At 43.1% G+C, this 21320-nt stretch overlaps 3 protein-coding genes across 4 annotated transcripts in view; all 3 read right to left on the minus strand.

Annotated features, from left to right (window-relative positions):
• APOLD1 (apolipoprotein L domain containing 1) overlaps positions 1–12227 on the minus strand; it is a 39165-nt gene extending 26938 nt beyond the window's left edge. Inside the window, 1 exon segment of the mRNA XM_031670654.2 lies at positions 12102–12227. Coding sequence (XP_031526514.2) covers positions 12102–12200 — 99 coding nt within the window. The 5' untranslated portion in view covers positions 12201–12227.
• Positions 1–12238, minus strand: part of DDX47 (DEAD-box helicase 47) — a 63031-nt gene extending 50793 nt beyond the window's left edge. Inside the window, exon 1 of the mRNA XM_006199876.4 lies at positions 12102–12238. The gene's annotated coding sequence lies outside the window, so the exon portion shown is untranslated. The remainder of the gene's footprint in view (positions 1–12101) is intronic.
• Positions 12239–15921: 3683 nt separating this feature from the next.
• CDKN1B (cyclin dependent kinase inhibitor 1B) lies at positions 15922–21069 on the minus strand. 2 transcript variants are annotated; one of them, XM_006199874.4, is made up of 3 exons: positions 20050–21062; positions 19388–19517; positions 15922–17258 (listed from the first exon to the last, which is right to left on the minus strand). In XM_006199874.4, the coding sequence occupies exons 1-2, from the start codon at positions 20522–20524 to the stop codon at positions 19396–19398; spliced, it is 597 nt and encodes a 198-aa protein (XP_006199936.1). In that variant the 5' UTR covers positions 20525–21062; the 3' UTR covers positions 15922–17258; positions 19388–19395. The 2 variants fall into 2 exon arrangements, with proteins under 2 accessions (XP_006199936.1, XP_072810406.1); XM_072954305.1 differs by lacking the exon at positions 15922–17258 and having other exon boundaries at positions 18739–19517; positions 20050–21069.
• Positions 21070–21320: the final 251 nt, after the last annotated feature.

Raw genomic sequence — 21320 nt, forward strand, 5'->3', positions numbered from 1 at the left:
AATCATTTTTGATAGTTCTTCTCACTATAAACTGGGGATAATCATATGTGACTATTAAAACTAAATTGGTAGAAAAAAGCATGGAAGTTTGCAACAGATGATCCAGGCTACAACCTAATATTCATTCAGTTGCTTAAATTCGACTGTATTTTTTCCAAAAGAAGGGAAAGAGTGGTAAGACATAATTAATGAGCTAGAGTTTCCAGGTAGTATATTTGACATAGATCAGTGGTAGAGTATATGCTTGGCAAACACAAGGTCCTGGGTTCAGCCCCCAGTGCCTCTGTTAAGGGATACATTAAAAAAAAAAAAAAGAATTTCCAGGTAATACTGGACACATCTGCCTTACACATGCAGGGGGAGAAAGGCTGACGGCCACTGCCTTGAGGGACCTTGAAATTTGTAATTGCATTAAAACTTCTAATTCCTTGTTCAAGCCAGATTTAGAAGGAACTTTAGAATTGCCAACCCATTTTTAAGGAAACAGATTGGGAATATTTGGTTAGCATATCTAGCTCAGAGGAAGGCTATGTCTTTTTTTTTTTTTTGGCTATATTATCCTATTTTTATAACCCCTGTAAACGATAAACATCTTCCAATCCAAGAAGTGTAAAATTACCTGCGCAACCTCAAGATGAAAAGTTTACTACAAAGAGACGTCTGTTACTCAGTGTGATTACATGAAGCATAGAGGAAGTTAATAAAATAGATTTGTTTTCCTTTTTAGAAATGTTCAGCACATCAATTATCTCGTAAGTTACTCCAAGTTATCTCTGCAAGTTACCCCTAGATATATTTTAAAAATATTATTTTCAGTTGCTATCCAGTAAAGGATACATTTCAAATGTATCTTGATTAGCCAGTCACATGTAACAAAAGTTCCTTTCCTTGAAAATATCTGCAGGAGTTCTGAAAACATAGTAACTTCACTTTACTGTAACACTGATACTCTTTTCCTGTTCCAGCTTTTGCCTGCTTTTTAAGACACAAAGAGTACCCATCTTCTCAATCTCCACAGCTTTCAGGCCACTTGACAAGAGCAGAATGCAAATTACTCAGTAACTACATATTTAAATAACCACAGTATAATTGGAGTTGAGCAGAGGTGTCCTGGCGGAAAAAACAAAACCAACCACCCTGTGCAAGATGTGTATTCTCCTCATTCAAAGTCCCCCCCCCCCACTATCTGTCCCCACCTACCAAGCCAACTTTATCTCTTCGTAGGTCCCGGAACACCCGTCTCCCTGAACCTGTCTCTTGCACAGCTCCCAATCAGAATCAGTTCCTTGCTCAAAAATCCTCAAGGATTTCTGTATCAGTTAAGATTTGCATTTGGCAGCTAGCAACAGAGCCCAGAAATAATAGTGGCTTAAACAAGATAGAAGTTTATTTTTCTTTTCTTTAAAGGAATTCTGGAGATAAAGTGATGCAGAGCTGGTACAGCATCGCCTCTAGTCCCTGTATCTTTCTGCTCCACAATGCACCTTCTATCCTCAGGAACAAAAGATGCCTCCTCAAATTGCATCCATCTTATCCACCTTCTAGGCAGCCAGAAGGGGACAGACAGGCAGCTGTCAAACTTCTTTTCAAACACCTTCAGGGCCTAACACAGCCCAGCATACATCATGAGCTCTCTTTCAATAACTGCCAGGTTCCTAAATTAATTCAGCAGCAATACTGAAATAAGGTGATTTCTCATTTACAAAACTTTGGTCAATTTTAACAGTATACCCAGGGCACCAGATTAGAAACTATAAGGTATAATTTGAAACTCTTCTATGACCCCTGCTTCCAAATAGCTCTATAATTGACTGGCCACAGTACCTGAAACTCCGAGAGTCAGAGATTTATTCTGTTAAGAGGCTATTTTTCCAGTAAAAGGTACTGTATTACACTGAGGGGGTGGGGAGAGTTCAACTAAGTACAAGGCAACTTCTTACAAATGAAAACTTAAGGCGGCCACGAAAAATACTCAGCACTATCAAGCAGCATAGAAGAGCCAAGATCAGGAGACATTTCAAGAGGGATAGAAGTCTACGAACATCTTTTGGTAAATTTTGTGAGTTGAGCGATTTGTGAGTGCCACAGAATAAATAACTTGAGGAGAGAGAGAAAGGCTGCCCAGGGCTGGTCAGAGAAGCTGCCTGCTGGCTGCGCTGATGGGCCCGGGTTCTCTGTGTGCCGCAGGGAGGAGTGGGGGCCTTAGAAAAGAGGAGCAAAAAGTACAGGTGAAAACCGTCTCTTGCACAATGCGGACCGAGGAGAGGGCGGGTGTCATACAGGAAGTGCTGAAGCTGGAGAACCTAGGAGCTCTGGGTTCCAGTCCTGCCTCAGCCACCCGCTGGCTGGGTAACCTTGGGCCATGGACAGCCTCTCTGGACCTCAGTCTTCTCAAAAGAGAGGTTTGAGCTAGATGACTTAAGGTCCCCTATGAGCATTAAAATGATCATCACTGGATACTAACATTTCACGTTAGTATGACAATGATGTAATAAGTGTAGTTATTGCCTACAAACATTGATTGGTTTATCAGATCCTTATTGTTAAATGTGCCTCTAATTTGGGGGTTTTGTTCTCCATATCCTTCATTATTTCTCTTATTTTCACACTTTGCCCTTTTCCTCTGTGCACTTGAAGGTCTCAAGTTTTTTCCTCACTGTTACTTTGAGTTCTCCACAAAGTAAATTTCTTAACAATAATAAAAAAAAGAAGAAGAAGAAAATATGAGCACGAGTACTTCAGGAGCGAGAGCGGGTTAGACCTGGGAAGGCAGCAAAGGGGGGCCGTTGTGTGGAAGCCACGCACCAAACCAGAGGCATCCCTGCAGCTCTGCTCCCGGGGGCCAGAGACACTACCGTAGACGTGAGCGTAGAACTTTCTCTAGCCAGTACGGGAAGGCACAGCAGAGGCTGTGGCATATTCCAGAGCGAAAATATAATGATAAGACAGCAAACACACACATAGCTATTATTTTGAGGGAGGCCTTGTTACAAGTTATTCACACATACATTAATTTTATTTTTTCCCCAGAGAAAGGTGTTCTTGAGATTCTGAAGAGAGAGGAAAAGCAAGAAACAGAATTAAGGTACATCACACACTTGGCCCAGGGCCCGGCACGTAGTAGGCCCTCATCATTGTGGCTGTTACTGTCGACACACAAAAGGTCTCCTGTAGACTGTCCCCTTTCTCCTCCCATGTGAGCACCCTCCACAGTCTAGAGCGTCTAGTCGGCCATTCACCAAATCTCACATTCCCACGGTTGCACAAATCCATCAGAAGACGCTAATGGGATTCCCAGCTCTTCTCAGGTGTATAACCCCCAACGCGGGCCCCAGGGCTCCACAGCCAGTAGAGGATATGCTAGAGATAAGGGTTTTGTTCCCTCCTTCTCACTTTCCATCAGCGGTTCTCTCTTTTGAGCCAAGGTTTGTTTTATTTTATTTTACTGGCATAGAGGAGGAAGGGAGGCGGAGGGCAGAAGAGAGAAAGGAAGCAAAGAAGATAAGATGCAGGAGGTATGTCAGGTCTGGGTTTTGGCGGGGGCTGATATTTAGCGCTTTTGTGTTTGAGAAATATGAAAGACTACGACTAAAGACTGAAACAGAAACAACTGGGATTGGGGCTGGGAATGACAGTCACTTAGATCAGCTCCAGAAGAATCTGAATTGATAGCCGAGATGAATAAACTGTGAGCAATCAATTTGCAACACATGTAAAAGCTTAAGGGATAGACCAACTCTAGGTCATTATACCAGTTTAGCCAGCAGAGGTCTCTCTTTCACTAACCTTCAATTGGGAAAAAAAAAAAAAACAAACCCAAAATCCCCGTGGGTTGTCCACTTTTACTATTCCTCTTTTGAAGTCTCTTTCCACAACCAAATATGTAAATAATGAATCGTCTGAACAAAGTATTTGTGAACACTTAATCCAGGTGCTCAGTAAAAATGAAAGGCTAAAATGCTGAGCTAAGCAGGGAGGGTGTAGCTCAAGTGGTACGAGTGCATGCTTAGCATGCATGAGGTTCTGGGTTCAGTTCCCAGTATCTGCTTCTAAAAATAAATAAATAAACAAACCTAATTACCTCCCTCTCTCCCACAAAAAGTAAAATAAGTAAGTTTAAAAAAAATTAAATGCCTAGCTTTTCAAAGAAAATGATTTCATATTCACCCCTCAGCTGTTTACTCGCTTAGAGGATTCACACTAACTATACTGGCAAAGGGCAAAATGTGAACTGGCCCCTGAAACAACCCAAGCAATCAGCTCAGGTTGACAATGAAGAGAACGCAAGCTGAACCAGTAGCAGGCGTAACAGAAGGACATCAGCTGGCTGACTCTGCAGACCGACACCTGACCGTGGTACTTGCCTGGGACCGCCTTTGAAATCTGCAATAAATCAGTTGTGACCAGCATCCATTCTGATGGTCCAAGGACTTCATGTCCCCTTCACTTATTGAGACAAGAAGTTGGGTGTTTTGTTTTTTTTTTGAAGTGTAGTTGATTTACAATATTAGTTTCAGGTGCACAGCAGAGTGATTCAGTGACACATAAACATACATATATTATTTTTTCTTTTCATATTTTTTCCATTATATGTTATTACAAGAAACTGAATATAGTTCCCTGTGCTATACAGTAAGGCCTTGTTGTTTATCTATTTTATATGTAGTAATGTCTGTCTGTTAATCGCCAACCCCTAATTTACCCCTCCCTGCCCTTTCTCCTTTGGTAACCATAGTTTACTAAGGCCAGAGTTTTAAAACATTTTTTGACATTGTGTATGTTGAATAGCATCTCAAAGAGATACAAAGGTGTGAGCCTGGACTTTCTTTGCCACACCCTGTCGGAATGATCCCAATATGAGACTAAGGGTTTGGCCTGAATTAGACAAAAGGAGGAAATGAGAGAGTTTAATCGACGCTTAACTAAAGTCACTCTCTTCAGTTGTCCAGTGGCTTCCCATCACTCCTGATGTAAAGTCCAAAAGCCTATCACCATCTGCACCTGCCCACAGCTCCAGTCCTAGCCCTCAGTCCTGCTGCCCCGTCTGCTGCCTCCAAGCCACAAGCCCCTTCCTTCACTTCCTCAAAGGCCTTCCCGGACATGGGGCCTGGGGCAGGGCTCTGCCTAGATCACTTCCTTCCCCCTCCAGCCTTCAACTGGTTAACTTCTGCCCAGTCTCTAGGTCTCAGTTGAGGTACTTTTTTGAGCAGGGACTTCCTAGCCCCCACCTAGGTGAGACCCTGTGGGCCAAACTCTTATAGCATCCTGCAGGGCGGCCATTACAACCCAGGGGACTGCAGAAGGCACCACACAGAGAGAGATGCATTTTTAAAGGCTTGTTTCTTTTCGGTGAGCATAGACTGGCCTGGGGATAGTGTTTGGACTTCAGCCCCAGCCTGATCTCTCAGCTGGACACGTTTGTATGGGGCCCAAACCAATGGAGCACAAAGCAAGGTCCCTCCACAGCACAAATTAACAATTATAGCTGTGACTCCTTGTCCATCTCCTCCAACAGCCAGCAGTTTCATGAGGTCAGCGATCCTGTCTGTCACGTGGAGACACAGAGCTTGGCCCTTAGAAGGGGTTCCATGAATATTCAGGCAACAGCGAAACAGTGTTTGGCACCACTGAGCAAGCACTAGGTTATACCTTCACGTGCCTGTTTCTGTGAAGATAATAATCACTGTTCAGCTGACATTCTTGTACTATCATCTTCCTTTGACTCCCATGACTATGTGGTTTATGGCCAAAAATCAGGAATCTAGCTTCCCTGGAAAATAACCTGATCCACAGGGGATGGAATTCGTGATCTTGACTAGGAAACAGGAATCCCAGAATTGTAAGCCAGAAGGAACCTATAAATCATCTTGTTTATATTCCCTACTTTACAGGAAATCATGGATTTGATTTTTTTCATCTGTAAAATGAATACTGGATGCAGTGTTCTCCCATTCCAGGTATTCTGAGATTCTGAGTTTGGACCCAGGTCAGTCCCATGGAAAGTGACAGCTCAAGACTGGTCCACTAACTTGAAATTTAAAACGATCTCCCCAGCACTAGGTCCTAAGTAACAAAACTACGGCAGGCGGTTCATCTGTTGAATTCCAGGCAGAATCCCTGGGTGTGCCAAATGCCAAAGATCAAGGAATGTGAGGTTTGGGATTATATTACCAACAGGATTCCCTGTGGCAAAAAGATGGAATAGGCTCAATTTTCCATGGTTTGTTAAGATATCCCTGAGTTAATGGGGATGATATTTACATACCTCACTTCTGTGCCCTGGAAGCAAAACCAATATACCCCGATACACACACAGTCCTCATAACTCATATATGGATTTAATGGTATCTGAAACTAAATAGAAAAATGAAGAGGAAATGAAGTCTAGAAATGCTTTGTTCTCTGTTAATGTTTGAAAACAGACTGTATATGACACACAAAGAGAAACTTTCTCTGTGTTCAAGAAATGTAAAGATACAGGAAAAGAGGAACATATTAAATGACAGTTTGAGTATACAATAAGAAAAATCCAGATTTCAGGAAACCCAAGAGGCAAAAAACCCAGAAAACAAACAAACAAAAAAACCCACCAGGTTCCTCAAAGAATTGCAAGGAAAAGAAAAAGATACAGAATGAATCAACAGAATTAAGAATCAATATCAAGAGGAGATGGTTGCACAACATTGTTAGTGTACTAAATGCCACTGAATTGTGCACTTTAAAATGGTCGATTTTATGTAAATTTCACCTAAATAAAAAGAATTTTTAGAATAGATAAACAAGATTATACTGTAGAGCACAGGGAAATATACACAAGATCTTATGGTAGCTCACAGAGAAAAAAATGTGACAATGAATATATATATATTCATGTATAACTGAAAAATTGTGCTCTACACTGGGATTTGACACATTGTAAAATGATTATAAATCAATAAAAAATGTTAAAAAAATTTTTAATCCAAAAAAAGAACTGTAAAGATAATTTTTTCAAATTTAAAATATCTTTATGGTTTTTTTTCTTGTTAAAACCCATTATACAAAATGCACTCAGTAATAAAATGTATAAAGTCTCTTCACAACCCCACTCTCAGAAACGGGAGCAGTAACCTTCCAGGTCAATCTAGGCATATATGTGAATTTTTAAATTTTTTTGTAAAAATGGGATCATACCATATTGTTCTGTGCCAGGTTTAATATTATGGAATTTTCCTATTAATACATACAAATTTGCATGGGGTGTTTTAATGGCTGCAATCTGTGTTATACTTGTACATACTATAGTTGGTTCAGTTAAATAATCTATCCTGTAATCCTGTATCTAAGGGGATGTTGTTAGCTTACTTTTTCATTTCCTTTTAAAATCTAATATATAACTTAACAATGACCATTCTGGTAAATATGTATTTAGTCACACATGTGATTATTTCCCTAAGTAAATTTGTCTAACTGCTAAATCAAAGACTAAACTACAATCTATAAAATAAAATACAATATGTATGTGTGTGTAGGAATGTAACATTTTTCCCACATGGTAGCTATAACCTGACACCGTTTTTTCCATAATATTGTCCCTCTCTACTGATCGGACATTTCATATTTATCATATAATAAATTCTGCTTGAAGTTTTTAAAAGAATAGCAAATCTGAAGGGAAAGTGAGAATCAGGTAGTGATTCTGGACTCAGATTATCTGACAATATACAAGCATTAAAAGCAGGAAGGATGAGATGGGTTGAGAAAGGTTGTTGTACCTGTTTTAAGAGGCTGATTCTGGGGATTTCTATGGGCAAGTAAGGTGATGCCACTAAACCAACGATTAAATGGCTTGGATGAGAGGGATTTCACACTGAAATTGAAAGGTGGTCATGGCTTCCACACATGCAAACTCTTTGCTTCTCTGGCCATCAATAAAGCTGGAAAAAAAATCACTCAGTTTTGGATTCAAGGGAGGGAAGTAAGTGTTAAACTATCAAGAAAGGATAATGGCCAACTTTGTATCTGAGTGATGCTAACTGTAAGTCTATTTGCCTAAACTTATGTATTCTGTACATAACTTACATCCCAATAGTCTTGAATTACAATTGAGCATGTTTTCGCATTTTAAGACCTTTTTGTATTTCCTTTTCTAAAACCTGTGTTCATATCCTTTGCTTACTTTTCTATTGGATTGTTTGCTTTTTCTCATTGATTTGAAGGAATTCTTTATTTATCAGGGAAATTAGCCCTTTGATATATGGGTTGCCAGCATTTTTCCCAGTTTGCCATTGTCTTTGCATATGGGTGTGAGTGTTACTGATTTAGTACCACAAACAATTCCAGACCAGGTCCTTTCTAAGATAATTAGAGACGGCCGTACACCCAATAAATGCCTTATTTTTCAAACTTTGTTTTAAATTGTGCCAAAATATACATAAAACTTACTATTTCAATCATTTTTTGCAGTATGTTTTCTGTTTATTAAACTATCCCCCCCCCATTATTTGTTCTTCTTAAAGGTAACAATAGCAGTAATTAAAAATGAGAAAATATATTTACAAGGTCAGTATAGCGCTGGTTGTGGTTACTTGAGAATCCAAAATAAGAACTGTATGTCTCTGTTAATTATACATACAATGGTTATTATTTATTATATACTGTGCTAAGTTCTATACACACAGTTTCCCACTGAATGGTGTTAATAACCCTATGAGAGAGCTATAAGCATCCTCATTATATAGCTAAAGAAACAGAAACTATTAAATGTGAGGTAACTTGTAAAAGGGTCTCACATGCAATAAGTTAGGTAACTCAAGCAGTCTCATTCCAGAGCCTCAATAAGGATGGGCTACAGAACACTGTGAGATTTTTTCTTTTTTTTAACATTTTTTTTTATTGAGTGATAGTCATTTTACAATTGTGAGATTCCTTTAGATGGAATATGGATGAACTTTAAAATTATCCCAGTACAGTAGTTCCCCCTTATCTGTTTTCACTTTCCTCAGTTTCAGTTACCAGCAGTTAACAGGGGTCCGGATATATTAAATGGAAAATTCCAGAAATAAACAATTCATAGGTTTTAAATTGCAGGCCCTTCTGAGTAGCATGATGAAATCTCTCGACAGTCTTGCTCCATCCTGCCCAGGACACAAATCATCCCTTTGTCCAGTGTATCCATCCTGTATATGCTACCCACCCCTTAGTTCAGGAAAAAACATAGCATATACAGGGTCTGGTGCTATGCTGTTTCAGGCATCCGGGGTGGGGGGTCTTGGAACATATTATCCATTGATAAGGGGGGACCGCTGTACTTACATATTTATTTATTTAACTATTGTAGTTAATTACAATGTAACAAAATTTACCGTTTTAACCATTTTTAAGTGGCATTAAGTACATTCACATTGTTGTGCAACCATCACCACTATGTCATCATCTTTTGACTTTCTGTGGCAGGTTTTGTCATGCAGAACATTTTAATTTTTATGTCATTGAATTTATGAATATAAAGGGAAACCCAGAAGGATCACGACAAGGTCATGATTCTGGAGAGATTTAGATTACGGATTTTATGTGCTGTGTCATACTTAGACCTTTCTCACTCTGAGATTATATTTTTAAAAATCCTCTGAGCTCTCTTCTAGTATGTCTATGGTTTCTTTCTTTTTTTTTTTCTTTTTTTCTTTTTTTTAATTTCACTCTTTAATCCTTCAAGAATTTATCTGGTATGAAGTGTGAGATATGGATCCCACTTTATATTTTAATGCCAATAGGAATTACATTTGCAACTAGACAAAATTCATTTTAAATCCATATTGGAAGCGGGTGGGTATAGCTCGGTGGTAGAGTGTATGCTTAGCATGCACAAGGTCCTGGGTTCAACCCCCAGTACCTCCATTAAAAAAAAATAATAATAATAAACAAATCCATATCAGGGGAAAAGACAAGCAGAAGCAGCCAGGAAAATTCTGAAAAGAAGAGTAAAGGTACTGGTTGGAGTATAGAGGATTAGTGCTATGAGTAATTAAAACTATTCTAAATCAAATCTATTCTGGGGGGAGGGAATAGCTCAGTGGTAGAGCGCATGCTTAACATGCACAAGGTCCTAGGTTCAATCCCCAGTACCTCCTCTAAATAAATAAACCTAATTACCTACTCTCCCTCCAAGAAAAAATTCATACAAATTTAAAACAACAACAACAACAAAACTATTCTAAACAGTAATTAAAATAATATGATCCTTAGTGTTTAAGCTAATCAAACAATGGAACAAAATAGGATGATCAAAACTTACCAGAATTCAGTATAAAGGTTCAAATTTAACATAAAAGGTATAAATTTACTGCCATTTTTATCATGGTGACTATTCCTATCCCAAAACATGGCACACATTTTCACTTGTTCCCATCTTCTGTCAGAGATACAAGCTGAGAAGGAGAACACTGCTCCACCTCCCCACAGCTTTCCTCTCTGCTGACAAGAGGTAGTGAAGCGTTACCGGTGGAGACTCTGTCTGGGGTCTAAATTTTCCCCCCGAGTCACTCCTAACATATTGGACTTCCCAGGTTTTCTATATATATATGTTGAAAGCTGTGACCAAGTCTATTTAATCAGACATATCTGTACCATATGAACATCATCTGGGCTAAAAACCAATACTAAGTGTCAAAGATTAAACAGTAAGTGTTAGGTTTTGGCAGAATTCTTTATAAAGGTTCCCAAGGCTGAATTTGGGCCTTAATTAAACTTGGAAAGTTAGGATGGCAGCCAGAAGTTACCACCTACTCCTCAGTATTATAGCCACCGATCTCAAAGATGGGGCTTTGAGTTACCATAGGTGTTGGTCTAGAATAGCAACATCCAAATGGAAATGCAGTGTGAGTCATATCTATAAATTAAAACTGTCTAGGAACCACACTAAAAAAAAAAAGATGAAACAAATGTAGTATTTTAACCCAATACACCAAAAATATAATTATTTCAACATATAATCAAAATAAAAATTATTAATGAGATATTTAACATACTTTTTCATACCAATTCTTGGAAACCTCGAGTATATTTAACATTTACAGCACATCTCAGTTTGGACTAGTCACATTCAAGCGCTCAGTAGGTGCAAATGGTTTCTGCCTACCGTACTGGCCAGTACAACTCTAGAAAATGGTAATGAGCAAGGGAAATTGCTTAATTTAGTAGAAACCCAGAAACTCCAAGGTTGGAAATACAGTATCTCAAGGGTCTGGAACAGAATTTTATAATCACTAGTCCTAATATTCACTTGATATTTGAATCTTTTCCAGATGTCCCTATCAAGGGTCATCCAGACTAGTGCTTGACTGGCACTTCCAGGGGTGAGGAGATCACTGCTTCCAGAGGCTAGCCAGTCCATGGCGGGGGTGGGGGAGCAATCTTAACTCAAAAAATTCCACTCTAAGGGAACGATCAGGTTGCTTTATGGTGGTCTGTGCAGTTTAGTTGGTTTGGAGTAAACTTAAGGTTGGGTTAGGAAGTACTGGGGGATTTTAGAACTAAAATATGGACTGTAGGTTGGACAGGATGGGAACCGTTACACTGAAGGCTGGGACTGGACATCTCATTAAAATTGTCAGCTACACTGCAACAAAAGTAACAGACCCCCCAAAACTGTATATATGCTAACTTCATTAACCTGGAGATACAGTGATTTGGAGAATGATTTGAATTATTAAAAACTTTAAAATTTTTCACAGTACAGTAAAACATTACTGGGTTATAATTAATGAAGAATATCACTTGCATTAGATCTGTATTACAAGGAACATCCTAAATCGTACTTTATCAAAGAAATTAATTCCAGACCCAGAAATCAGAATCACTTCCAAAGTCTTAGTTCCTATCTCGATTTTAACATTTTCTTTCAAAAACACCCTGGAAACCACAGACAGGGAAAAAAAATTTAATTCAGTAAAAATGACACTGACTGCCTGAATTACGATAAATTCTGATTGGGTGGCACTTGAAATAATACATTTTTGCTGTATTTGTGTTTCTTCTGTTAGTTTCTTCCCCTCCCCCTCCTTGGAAATGAGAAGGTGTTCTTTTCCGGGCCACCTTCACCCTCCCGCCCTCCCCAGTTCTACCTTTCCAGGGCAGGGGAAAGGTGCATCCTCGCCAGGGCTCCTGCCAGCGCCTCCTAGTACCTCTGGCCAGCAGCCGGTGAAACGACGCGCCCCGGACATCCATTAACGTTTTATACTACACTCTGCCCTCGCCGGAGCATCTCCGGTTTGCTGACCGGGGCTCCACGCTGCGCGACCCGCCCGCACCCTATCAACCGCAATTCGGGGGAAAAATTTGGGACCAGAAGCTCCACCCACTCTCCTCCCTCCAGCCTCCACAAAACCGGCTACAACACCCCACCTCGGGCTGCCGAAGTAGGTTTCGTCACACAATCTGGGGCACAGTATTTTTTACAAGAAAACAGGCATCCAAAAAAAAAATTCAAACTGCCCTCGCGGGCCAATGGGGAAGAAGCGGGAGGTGGGCGGAGCCAGCGCGCGGCGGGCGGGGCGGGCGCGGGGGCTGGTACCGCAGGGGATTCGTAAAAACACGGCGGGCGCACGGTTTGCCTTTTTTTTTTTTTTCTTTTTCTCCAAAACTAGCTAAAGCGCGAGACTCCGCCCGAAGCTGTAGCTTCTCGGATCCACCTTAAATTTTCAGTGGACTCGGCGCAGGGGTCAGTGGGCGCAGCCAATGCCAATCAAGTTTACAACCACCAGCACGGGAGGGAAAAAAGGAAAAAAAATCTTCAAGTTCCCTGGTCCGCACACACACTCACAGGGACGCACGCACACACGTCCACAAGCACACAAAAGGAAGGCGGGGGTGGGGGACAGGCGCTCGGGAGAGAAAGGGGACATGTTTGCGAGACGCTCGCTCGAGGCTCAGCGCCCGTGGCCCGAGCGCTCGGGGAAGGCGCGCGGGAAGCGCGGCCCGGCCCGAGCGCCATGATGGTGGCCGCGGTTCGGAGCCCATTTTCTGGGGGGGGAGCTGCAATGATGCAATCCCCCGTCCCCGCGTCCCGGCTGCGCGCCCTTCTCCCTGCCTTTTCTTCACGTTCCCTTTGAGGCGCGTCGACGTTTCGCGCCCATCACGCCTCGAATGTTTTTTGTGTTTTTCGCTTGCTGATTCCTGCCTTCGCTGTGTGTGACCCCACGCGAGACAGGCCCGGTACGCGGGCAGCCGCACGGCGACTTGAGTTTACGTGTAAATGCTACACTTTCGGTTCTGCCGGGTCTGGCCGGAGCTGACCCCACCCCGCCCCACCCCCCACGCGAGCCGAGATCCAGGCGGTGACCACCCCGAAGGGGGGATGTTTCTAGCGTGACCGTGGACTCTTCCCTTCCCCTCGCCCAGCTCTGCTCGCAGGAGTTTTGCCTTAATTTTGGCCGGGAGGGAGGGGAGCGGGCGTAGGGTGTGGCCCAGGTGAAAGAGATGGCAAACTTAAAAAAAAGAAATTTATACTCTGAAAAACAGATCGGAGATTCTAGGCGAGTTTTAAATCACCTTTTTCAATTCAAAAAGGCTTCAGAAGGACAAGTGTCTACGTTCACGGGGATGAAGATGAAATGGCGAAGGCAGCCTTCCTCGGCCGCCGGGAAAGGTCGCTGCGCGCGGCCAGGACGGTGGGCGCACGGTGGCCTGAAAGGCCGCCCGTCCCGCTCCTCTTCTGTTGATTTCCACGGTCCCCTCCGTCCCTCAGTCATGCCCCTGGACCTACATTCTCCTAGTTCTTCTCTGCTCTGGTCCCCCGCACTGGGCAGCGGGGATGCGACGGGGGGAGTTGGCAGAGCGGGTGTAAGGGAAGAAAGCGACCCCCGCGAGCGGCTGTAGCGCTCGACCTCTCGTGCGCGCGGCTGCGGCCCTCCTGGGCCGCTGGCGAGCGGAGAAGCCTTTCGAAATGCGCGGGGCTGCGGATCATTGGAGCCCGGGGTGGGGGTGGGAGCGGGCTGCTGCCCTGGAGGGTCCACGAATTCGGAGAGATTCTCCCCTCCGCTCAAATCCCCCAAGCGCCCCGGAGTTGGCGGAGTACTGATGTGACGGGTCTGATTGTGGAGAGGAATGAGAGCTTTCGCTTCTTTCTTAGCCCAAAGGAGAGATGATGGAGGGAGGCAAGTTTCGGAGAAACCGCCCAGCCCCGCTGCGCGGGCCGAGGCGCAGCCGCCCTCCGGGGCCTGCGGGCACCCCGGGCGCGGGAACTGCGCGCAGCGACCCAGGCGGTGCGGGAGCTGCCAGTTGCAGACAAGGAGCAAGACTTAATAGTCTTTCCGTTCCAAGACCCCAGCCAGCCAGACCCCGCAACTGCCGCGGCGGACGGGCGTGGGACTGCGGGGCAGAGTGGGGAGACGACAGCGTAGTGGCCCGGGTAGCGGGGCAGGGGGTGGCTGGCGATGCGGCCGCATCTCCTCGGAGGGACGCCCGCGGCGGGCCCTGAAGTTCGGGGTCGGGAAGAGGACGCTCCGAATCCCGGGGAAGCATTTGGAGACTTGACACAGAACGGACGAAAGACGGACACGGTGACTTTGGGGGCTGCGTTCCTGTGAACGTGCCTGGCGCCGCAAGCATCCAACTTCTTCCTGACCCAGCTACTCCTAAAACAGTCTCAAAAAATTCACATTAAAGATGCCTATTTAGGAAAGAAACAGAGTCTAAGCAGCAATTAGAAGAGGATTTTCTTCCCCGTCTATTAAAGATACTTTTTAAAGTACCCTTTTTGGCTCACAGAGACTTTATTTCATTATTTCCTGACTCTCCACTCCTTCCTCCCCATTTTGAATTGTTTTTCTTGCTTTCTCAGTCTCTTCCTGAAAAACACCCTGCCTTCGTGTTTTGAATAGAATCACAAAAACACCTTTAGTCTTTAATTAAAATAATACCTACTTGGAAGATGTGGCCCAGCCACAGAAGGACCTTCTTTTCCCTTCCCGGCAGAAGAGGGGAGTCAAACCTGCTTTTTTTTTTTTTTTTTAAAGCAATTTCGGGTCAAAGTAAGCTGAAATTATCTTGTTTAGAGCCCCTTTTGGGGTGCAATAAATTAAATGCAAGTTATTTTGAGCAAAGTAGTTTAACCCAAATCCAGATTTTTGCGATTTAACCATTTGCAGATTCCTAGAAAAAAATAATTTACTTTTACACCTTAGCCACATTTCCTAAGAGAGTTTGAAATTACAGGAATCATCCTAATAAATCTGATTCTAAAATGCCTTAATTTTTTTTTCTTATTTAAATAAAAAAATACCTGTCTCTGCTATGTGGATATGGGGTCCTAACCCCTCAGATTTGGTATTGATTAACCAGTTTTGGGTTGTGTAGATTACAACCAAGAAATTTAGAGATTGAGGAATTTGTGTGTGATGACCAGTTAAATTCGAAGAATTCCTGTTCTATCTAAATCAGCGTGGAATGCAGACTCATTTCTAAAAGACCTATGTATCTGACTATTTTGGACAAGAGGTGTAGATTAGATGGTCTGAACAATTGCTCAAATTCCTCACAACACTGCATGTGTAAACACAGAATTTAGAGAAGTCACCATGTTAGTTTCATTTTCAATCCTGCAAATGTGTGATCAGCCTACACTTATGTAAGAATTTTTGGTTCTGACACATTCATATCCTAGAAGACATAAATATCTGAACTCACATTAGAGACTTTGACCATCTCATTAATATGAAAATGTGGCTTTCCTATTCTCCACTTCTAAAGCTTCGTCCACCCATACAGGGTAAGTGGAAAAGAGTGACCACTACATTCCGACCTACATAAAACTTATCTGAATGGTGGGCCTGAATTATCTAGCTATTTGCCACTTCATATTATATTTGGGTAAATGTGACTGGAATGCTGGGTTAAATACCTTAAGCTTGGTAAAGCACATTACATACAGCTCAACTCAATGAATAGCTATGGAAGTTTTCTTTATTGATTGCTTGATGTGTAACAATAATTGGAATCTTTTTCACACATTACAAAAAAATTATACTTGGCTCAGTATGCAATCTTTTAAGCATAGCCATATTATTTAACAGAAGAAAGGGGGAAAACCTACTCTACCCAATACAGCATTTACAAATGCACAAAACAGGCCACTTTGGCTTGTATATTTGTCTAGATTAAAAAAAAAAATCTCTTTTTAACATAAATAAGTTAGTATAATTTTCAGTGTCTTTACAGAGTTATGTACACAGGTACACTTCAAACGGTTTTGTTTTATACACATACACAGGAAATGTAAAAATACTGTTTAAAGATGTAGTATCCGTTTCACTTGACCCCATGGGTGCTTTTCTCCATATGCACTGTCCTTTAAAAAACCACTTTCCCTTGGGCAAATCAACAAATAGGATGGGAAGCTTCAAATTAAAAATTATTTCATTATTTTTTATGTCAACTTACTTACAGATCTTTAAAAATATCCCAGGATTTAGAATTATTTTGACTGTCTACATACCCTGAAGTGAAAAGAAAATTAAGAAATTTTCTCAGCAAATCTGATAAAAATTAGATGGTCAATTCTGAGCATTCAGAACTGCCCCCATACGTGCCAGATTTTTGCCCAGAATTACCTGGAGTGATTACCAAACTACTGAATAATTTAACTGGTAAATTCCAATTTTAAGGGAAATTGGGGAGAGCACTGAGGATCATTTTTTGTTGTTGTTCAAAAAAAAAAAAAAGTCTACATAACGGAATCATCAGAGCTCCCAAATGAGAAAAAGCTTCATGTAAAAATAAATAGCAATTATTTCCAGCCAGTGTTCAAATCTGGATGATTTTTTTAAATGAAGTATCAGTTCTCACTGAAAGGGACATTACATCTTTAAAGAAAACAACTCAAACACTTCCCCCAAGCTGCTTCTCTTCATGCAAGTCAAATATTCTCCTTGCTGTAAATCGAAGCAAGCTCTTCAAACCACCCCCACCCATGCCAATTCCTCAGCCCCACCCGGCCCTCCCTTCCCCAGAGTTTATGTGCTACATAAAAGATAAAAACTATATACACAGGTAGTACAATGAAGCAAATAAGGAAAAACCTAATTGCACAATGCTACATCCAATGCTTTTAGAGGCAGATGATTTAAGAGTGCCTAAAATTTTAGTGTTGTGTTGTTGCTGTTCAGTGCTTATATGGGATGTCCAATCCATGGAGTCAGCAATATGTATTTAAACTTTTAAATTTATATCTTCCTTGCTTCATCAAGCAGTGAAGTATCTGATCAACAAGGAAACACTCAGTTCTGCAAAAGAAACAAGAAGAAACAATTAAGAGAAAAGCACTAAGATAACATTGCCAATATATTACAGGAATTATTTTGCTACTGTCTTGGTTGGCAAATATCTGAGAGATGGAAAACAAAGAATGTACTAAAAGTTGGTGACTAGAGTCATCTCCATCCAGTATTTCTTTCACTGGATTCGTACTGTCCTCTGTGCTGTGTACTGCTGTCTAGAGCAGTGGTTCTCAACAGTGGGTAATTTTGCCCCCCAGGGGCATCTGGCAATGTTTGGAGACATTTCTGGTTGTCACACTGGGTGTGGAGGAGGGGGTGCTACTGGCATCTACTGGGAGAGCTCACGGAAGCTGCCAGAACATTCTACAACACAAAGGACAGCCTCCCACAACAAAGAAATATTCGGCCCAAAATGTCAGTAGTGCAGAGGTTGAGAAACCCTGGTCTAGAGAATCGGGGTCAAAGATAGTAAGAAAGAACATGGACAGGAAAATTAAGAAACTGTTAACATTTCAGTATCAAAATTTTCTAAATTGGAAAAACAACTGGAATTACAACTTATAAAGGCTCTCCAAAGAAAATTGTTTGTTTGTTTTCTCCCTGAAGTATTCTAGTTTCTTAGTCATATGCAGAACATACACATGAGTGCTTGTGAATAGGTCCTTACTACTACTTCCTGTATTCTCTGAACTGGCAATATTTACTAACAAGTGCCTCTCTGTATGTCAGAATGGGGCCAGATCAGAATCCAGTAGGTCTGATTCACTGTGGCTCATCTGATGAGCTGGGCCACAAGTCACAAACCAAGAGCCGCAGGTGTTAAGTTTACCTCAGAAAACTTTTTCACCCAGTTTACCTACTTCATATATAAGGAGTAGTGTAGAGGTCCACTAGTGCCGTTTTGCATTTGCTCTGAAAAATATCAGATGCATGTAACTAAAGGCCTAGATATGATATTGATTTAAAAATAAACAAATTTGAATCCAACCTTCATCCCTGTTCTTTATTTTCAAATTTTTATAAATGAGGATTTTAAAAGTTAACATCAACATTTACTAGGATATCTTCATATGCGGGGCTATGAGTGTGTTTTGGGAAAAAAAGAGGTCGTGGTCCTTGTCTGTTAGAAGTTTACAAACTATTAATATATGTAGTTTAATCATTATGTAGACAAATCTATGTAAAGTTGGGGGCTGAATTATTCAAATTAGCTTTCCATGCTGATCATATTTTAGTAGGTGGAAAAATCTCCACTTCCCTTGTTCGGGGTAGACCTACCTTTGCCAGCCCTAATATCTTCTCTCCATTTCCCCCTACAAGTATCCAAATTATCCTGTTATAGCACAATTAGCATACACATGCTGACGTGTTCCTGGACTGCTTACTCTGGCAGAGTTTCTTTAACTTCTGCTTTGCAACTTCAGTGTTATCAGAAATTCTGTTGGAACCTTAGTATTTTTGAGCCTTCCATTTTGGTTTTTTTCAGTACACAGGTTCCTTCTCTGTCCCCCAAACTTATCAGAAAATGGGGAAAGTGACAGTTTATGGAAATGATAAAGATAAAAGAAAGGAACATACGCAACATACCTCTCTTTTCACATTTCTAACCATTTGATTAACCAAATGTGAGCCATTTGTACCTCACTTTTACCTCGAAGTTAAATCTTTTATTTGCCATTTTGCCACATATGGTCAAAATGTGCTACCGAGTCAACTTGATCCTCTGGGAGATGAATTCTCGTGGAGTGGGACAGAGGCAGACCCCCGCTCTTGTTCAGATGGAAAAAGAACCTATTGTTCCCAACATGTTTTGATGGGACTCTCAGGAAACTGACCTTCCTACCTACCAGGCCTTGGTTACAAGTACTTGCCTGGGACACTTGTTTTAGTCATTGGGTGCTTCAAAGGAAAACGATCTCAGGAGGTAAGAACACTGAAGAGTTACAGTATCCTTACACTGATTTCCAGCCTTCCACATTCTTACTTTTTTGACCTCACAAAATATAAACAAAATGAAACCCCACAAACTTGAATCTGCCAGCCACCACTAAGATCGGGCATCTTGGGGTCTGAAAACCAAGGAATTCTTGTAGCCCCAATCGGTGTCACTTATTTGCTCCTGTTAATCAACCCACCGAGCAGTTTACGTTTGACGCCTTCTGAGGCCGGGCTTCTTGGGCGTCTGCTCCACTGAACCCGCGTTGGGGGAACCGTCTGAAACGTTTTCTTCTGTTCTGTTGGCTCTTTTGTTTTGAGGAGAGGAATCTAAGGGAGAGGGGGAATTTTTAAAAGAACACAAACAATCTTTATTAGAAAAAACAATGGCTGACAGAAGTTGGCCCACTAGTCAGGGGATGAAAACCCACCACCTCCACCCACAACCCTGGCTCTGTCATTCCCTGTGGCCTTTAAGGGCACAAAATGAGTTTGTTTTCACATAACAGAAAGTGCATTCTACGCCCTAAAGCTCTCTCTCCAAAGGGAAGAGGGAGGCCATTGATAAACATCCCAACGTTGTCACCTACCGCTGGCAAGTGGGGAGGAGCCGCGATGTTTTCAGTTAGAGAAATTATCAGATAACACAATCTCAGGCTTCTGACTTAAAAGTCATAAACAGACAAGGAATCAGCTAAACAGCGTTTAAAACTTAAGAGTAGGAAAGTGCGCTCCCCAAGAGCTGAATCAGAATACGCTGAAAAGAAAGTTTGAGGTTAAGGACCCTCGAGCAGGGAAAGCAGTGTCGCAGACAAACACAGACAGACAGACAGACATTTTATGCATCTGGAAGGGTCATTACCGTCTGTGGCAGGTCGCTTCCTTATCCCAGTGCACTGCTCCGCTAAGCCCGTCTGGCTGTCCGGTGCATCAGTCTTTTGGTCTACCAAATGCGTGTCCTCTGAGTTGGCCTGGGACCCAATTAAAGGCACCGCCTGGCGGGTCCCGCTGACATCCTGGCCCTCCTGCGCCGGCACCTTGCAGGCGCCTTTGGGTGGCCGCGGAGGTCTGTAGTAGAACTCGGGCAAGCTGCCCTTTTCCACCTCTTGCCACTCGTATTTGCCCTCCAGGGGCTTGTGATTCTGAAAATCAAAATTCCACTTGAGCTGGCTGGCTTCTTCCATGTCTCGGCAGTGCTTCTCCAAGTCCCGGGTTAACTCTTCGTGATTGACCGGGCCGAAGAGGTTTCTGCAGGCCGAGGGCTTGGGGTACTCCGCCTGTCTGGCGTCCATCCGCTCCAGGCTCGGGCTCCCGTTAGACACTCGCACGTTTGACATCCTCCTCCCGGGGCTTGGCGACCGCCTCTCTCGCGCTCTCGCAAAACAAAACCGAACAAAGCGAAACGCCCCGACCCAGCCCGAGCCCCTCTTATAAACCCTGCGACTGCCCTCGGAGCCAAGAGAAACAAACACGGACGAGTAAGTGCCCGAGCGTCAGGAGCGCGCCGGGCTGGGGGAGGGGGCGAGGGGCAGCCCCGGCCAGGCAGCCCCGAGTCTCCGCCGATCAAGTGTACGGGCGAGCAGGAGGGCGGGGAGGGGAGGGGAGAGGAGCGGAGAGGAGGGAGGAGGGGGCAGAGCCAGTCCGAGTCCCGGCCGCTGCGAGCCCGCGGGTCCCGCCGACCGAGCGGCTCTCCAAACCTTGCCGGCGTCGGAGTCGCGGAGCGGCGAGAGAGTGGGGACAGGGGAGGGGGAGAAAAACACCCCGAAAAGACGAGCCCCCTTTTTTAAGTTGCCCAATATGGCGGTGGAAGGGAGGCTGACGAAGAAGAAGATGATTGACACCGCAAGTCTATTTAAACAGAGGAGGAGATCATTGGTCGCGGCGCCGGGAGCCGCCCCGCCGAGGCTGGCGAGCGCGGCCTTAAGGTGGCCCCGGCGCGGCCGCGGCGCCTCCCCGCTCCCCGCCTCCCGAGCGCGCCGCCGGGAGACTGGCGGGTCGCGTGACTGCTGGAGGTGTACGGCTGCCAGCAAACCTGCTCCGGCTGGCCTCGGAGAAATTAAAAATAAGACAAACAAACTCGCCAAACGGCCGGGAAGCCGGGGAGGGGCCTTTGTGGCGGGCCCGCCGGGGCGG

The sequence above is a fragment of the Vicugna pacos genome, chromosome 34, assembly GCF_048564905.1.
Source record: "Vicugna pacos chromosome 34, VicPac4, whole genome shotgun sequence".
Taxonomy (NCBI): Eukaryota; Metazoa; Chordata; class Mammalia; order Artiodactyla; family Camelidae; genus Vicugna; species Vicugna pacos.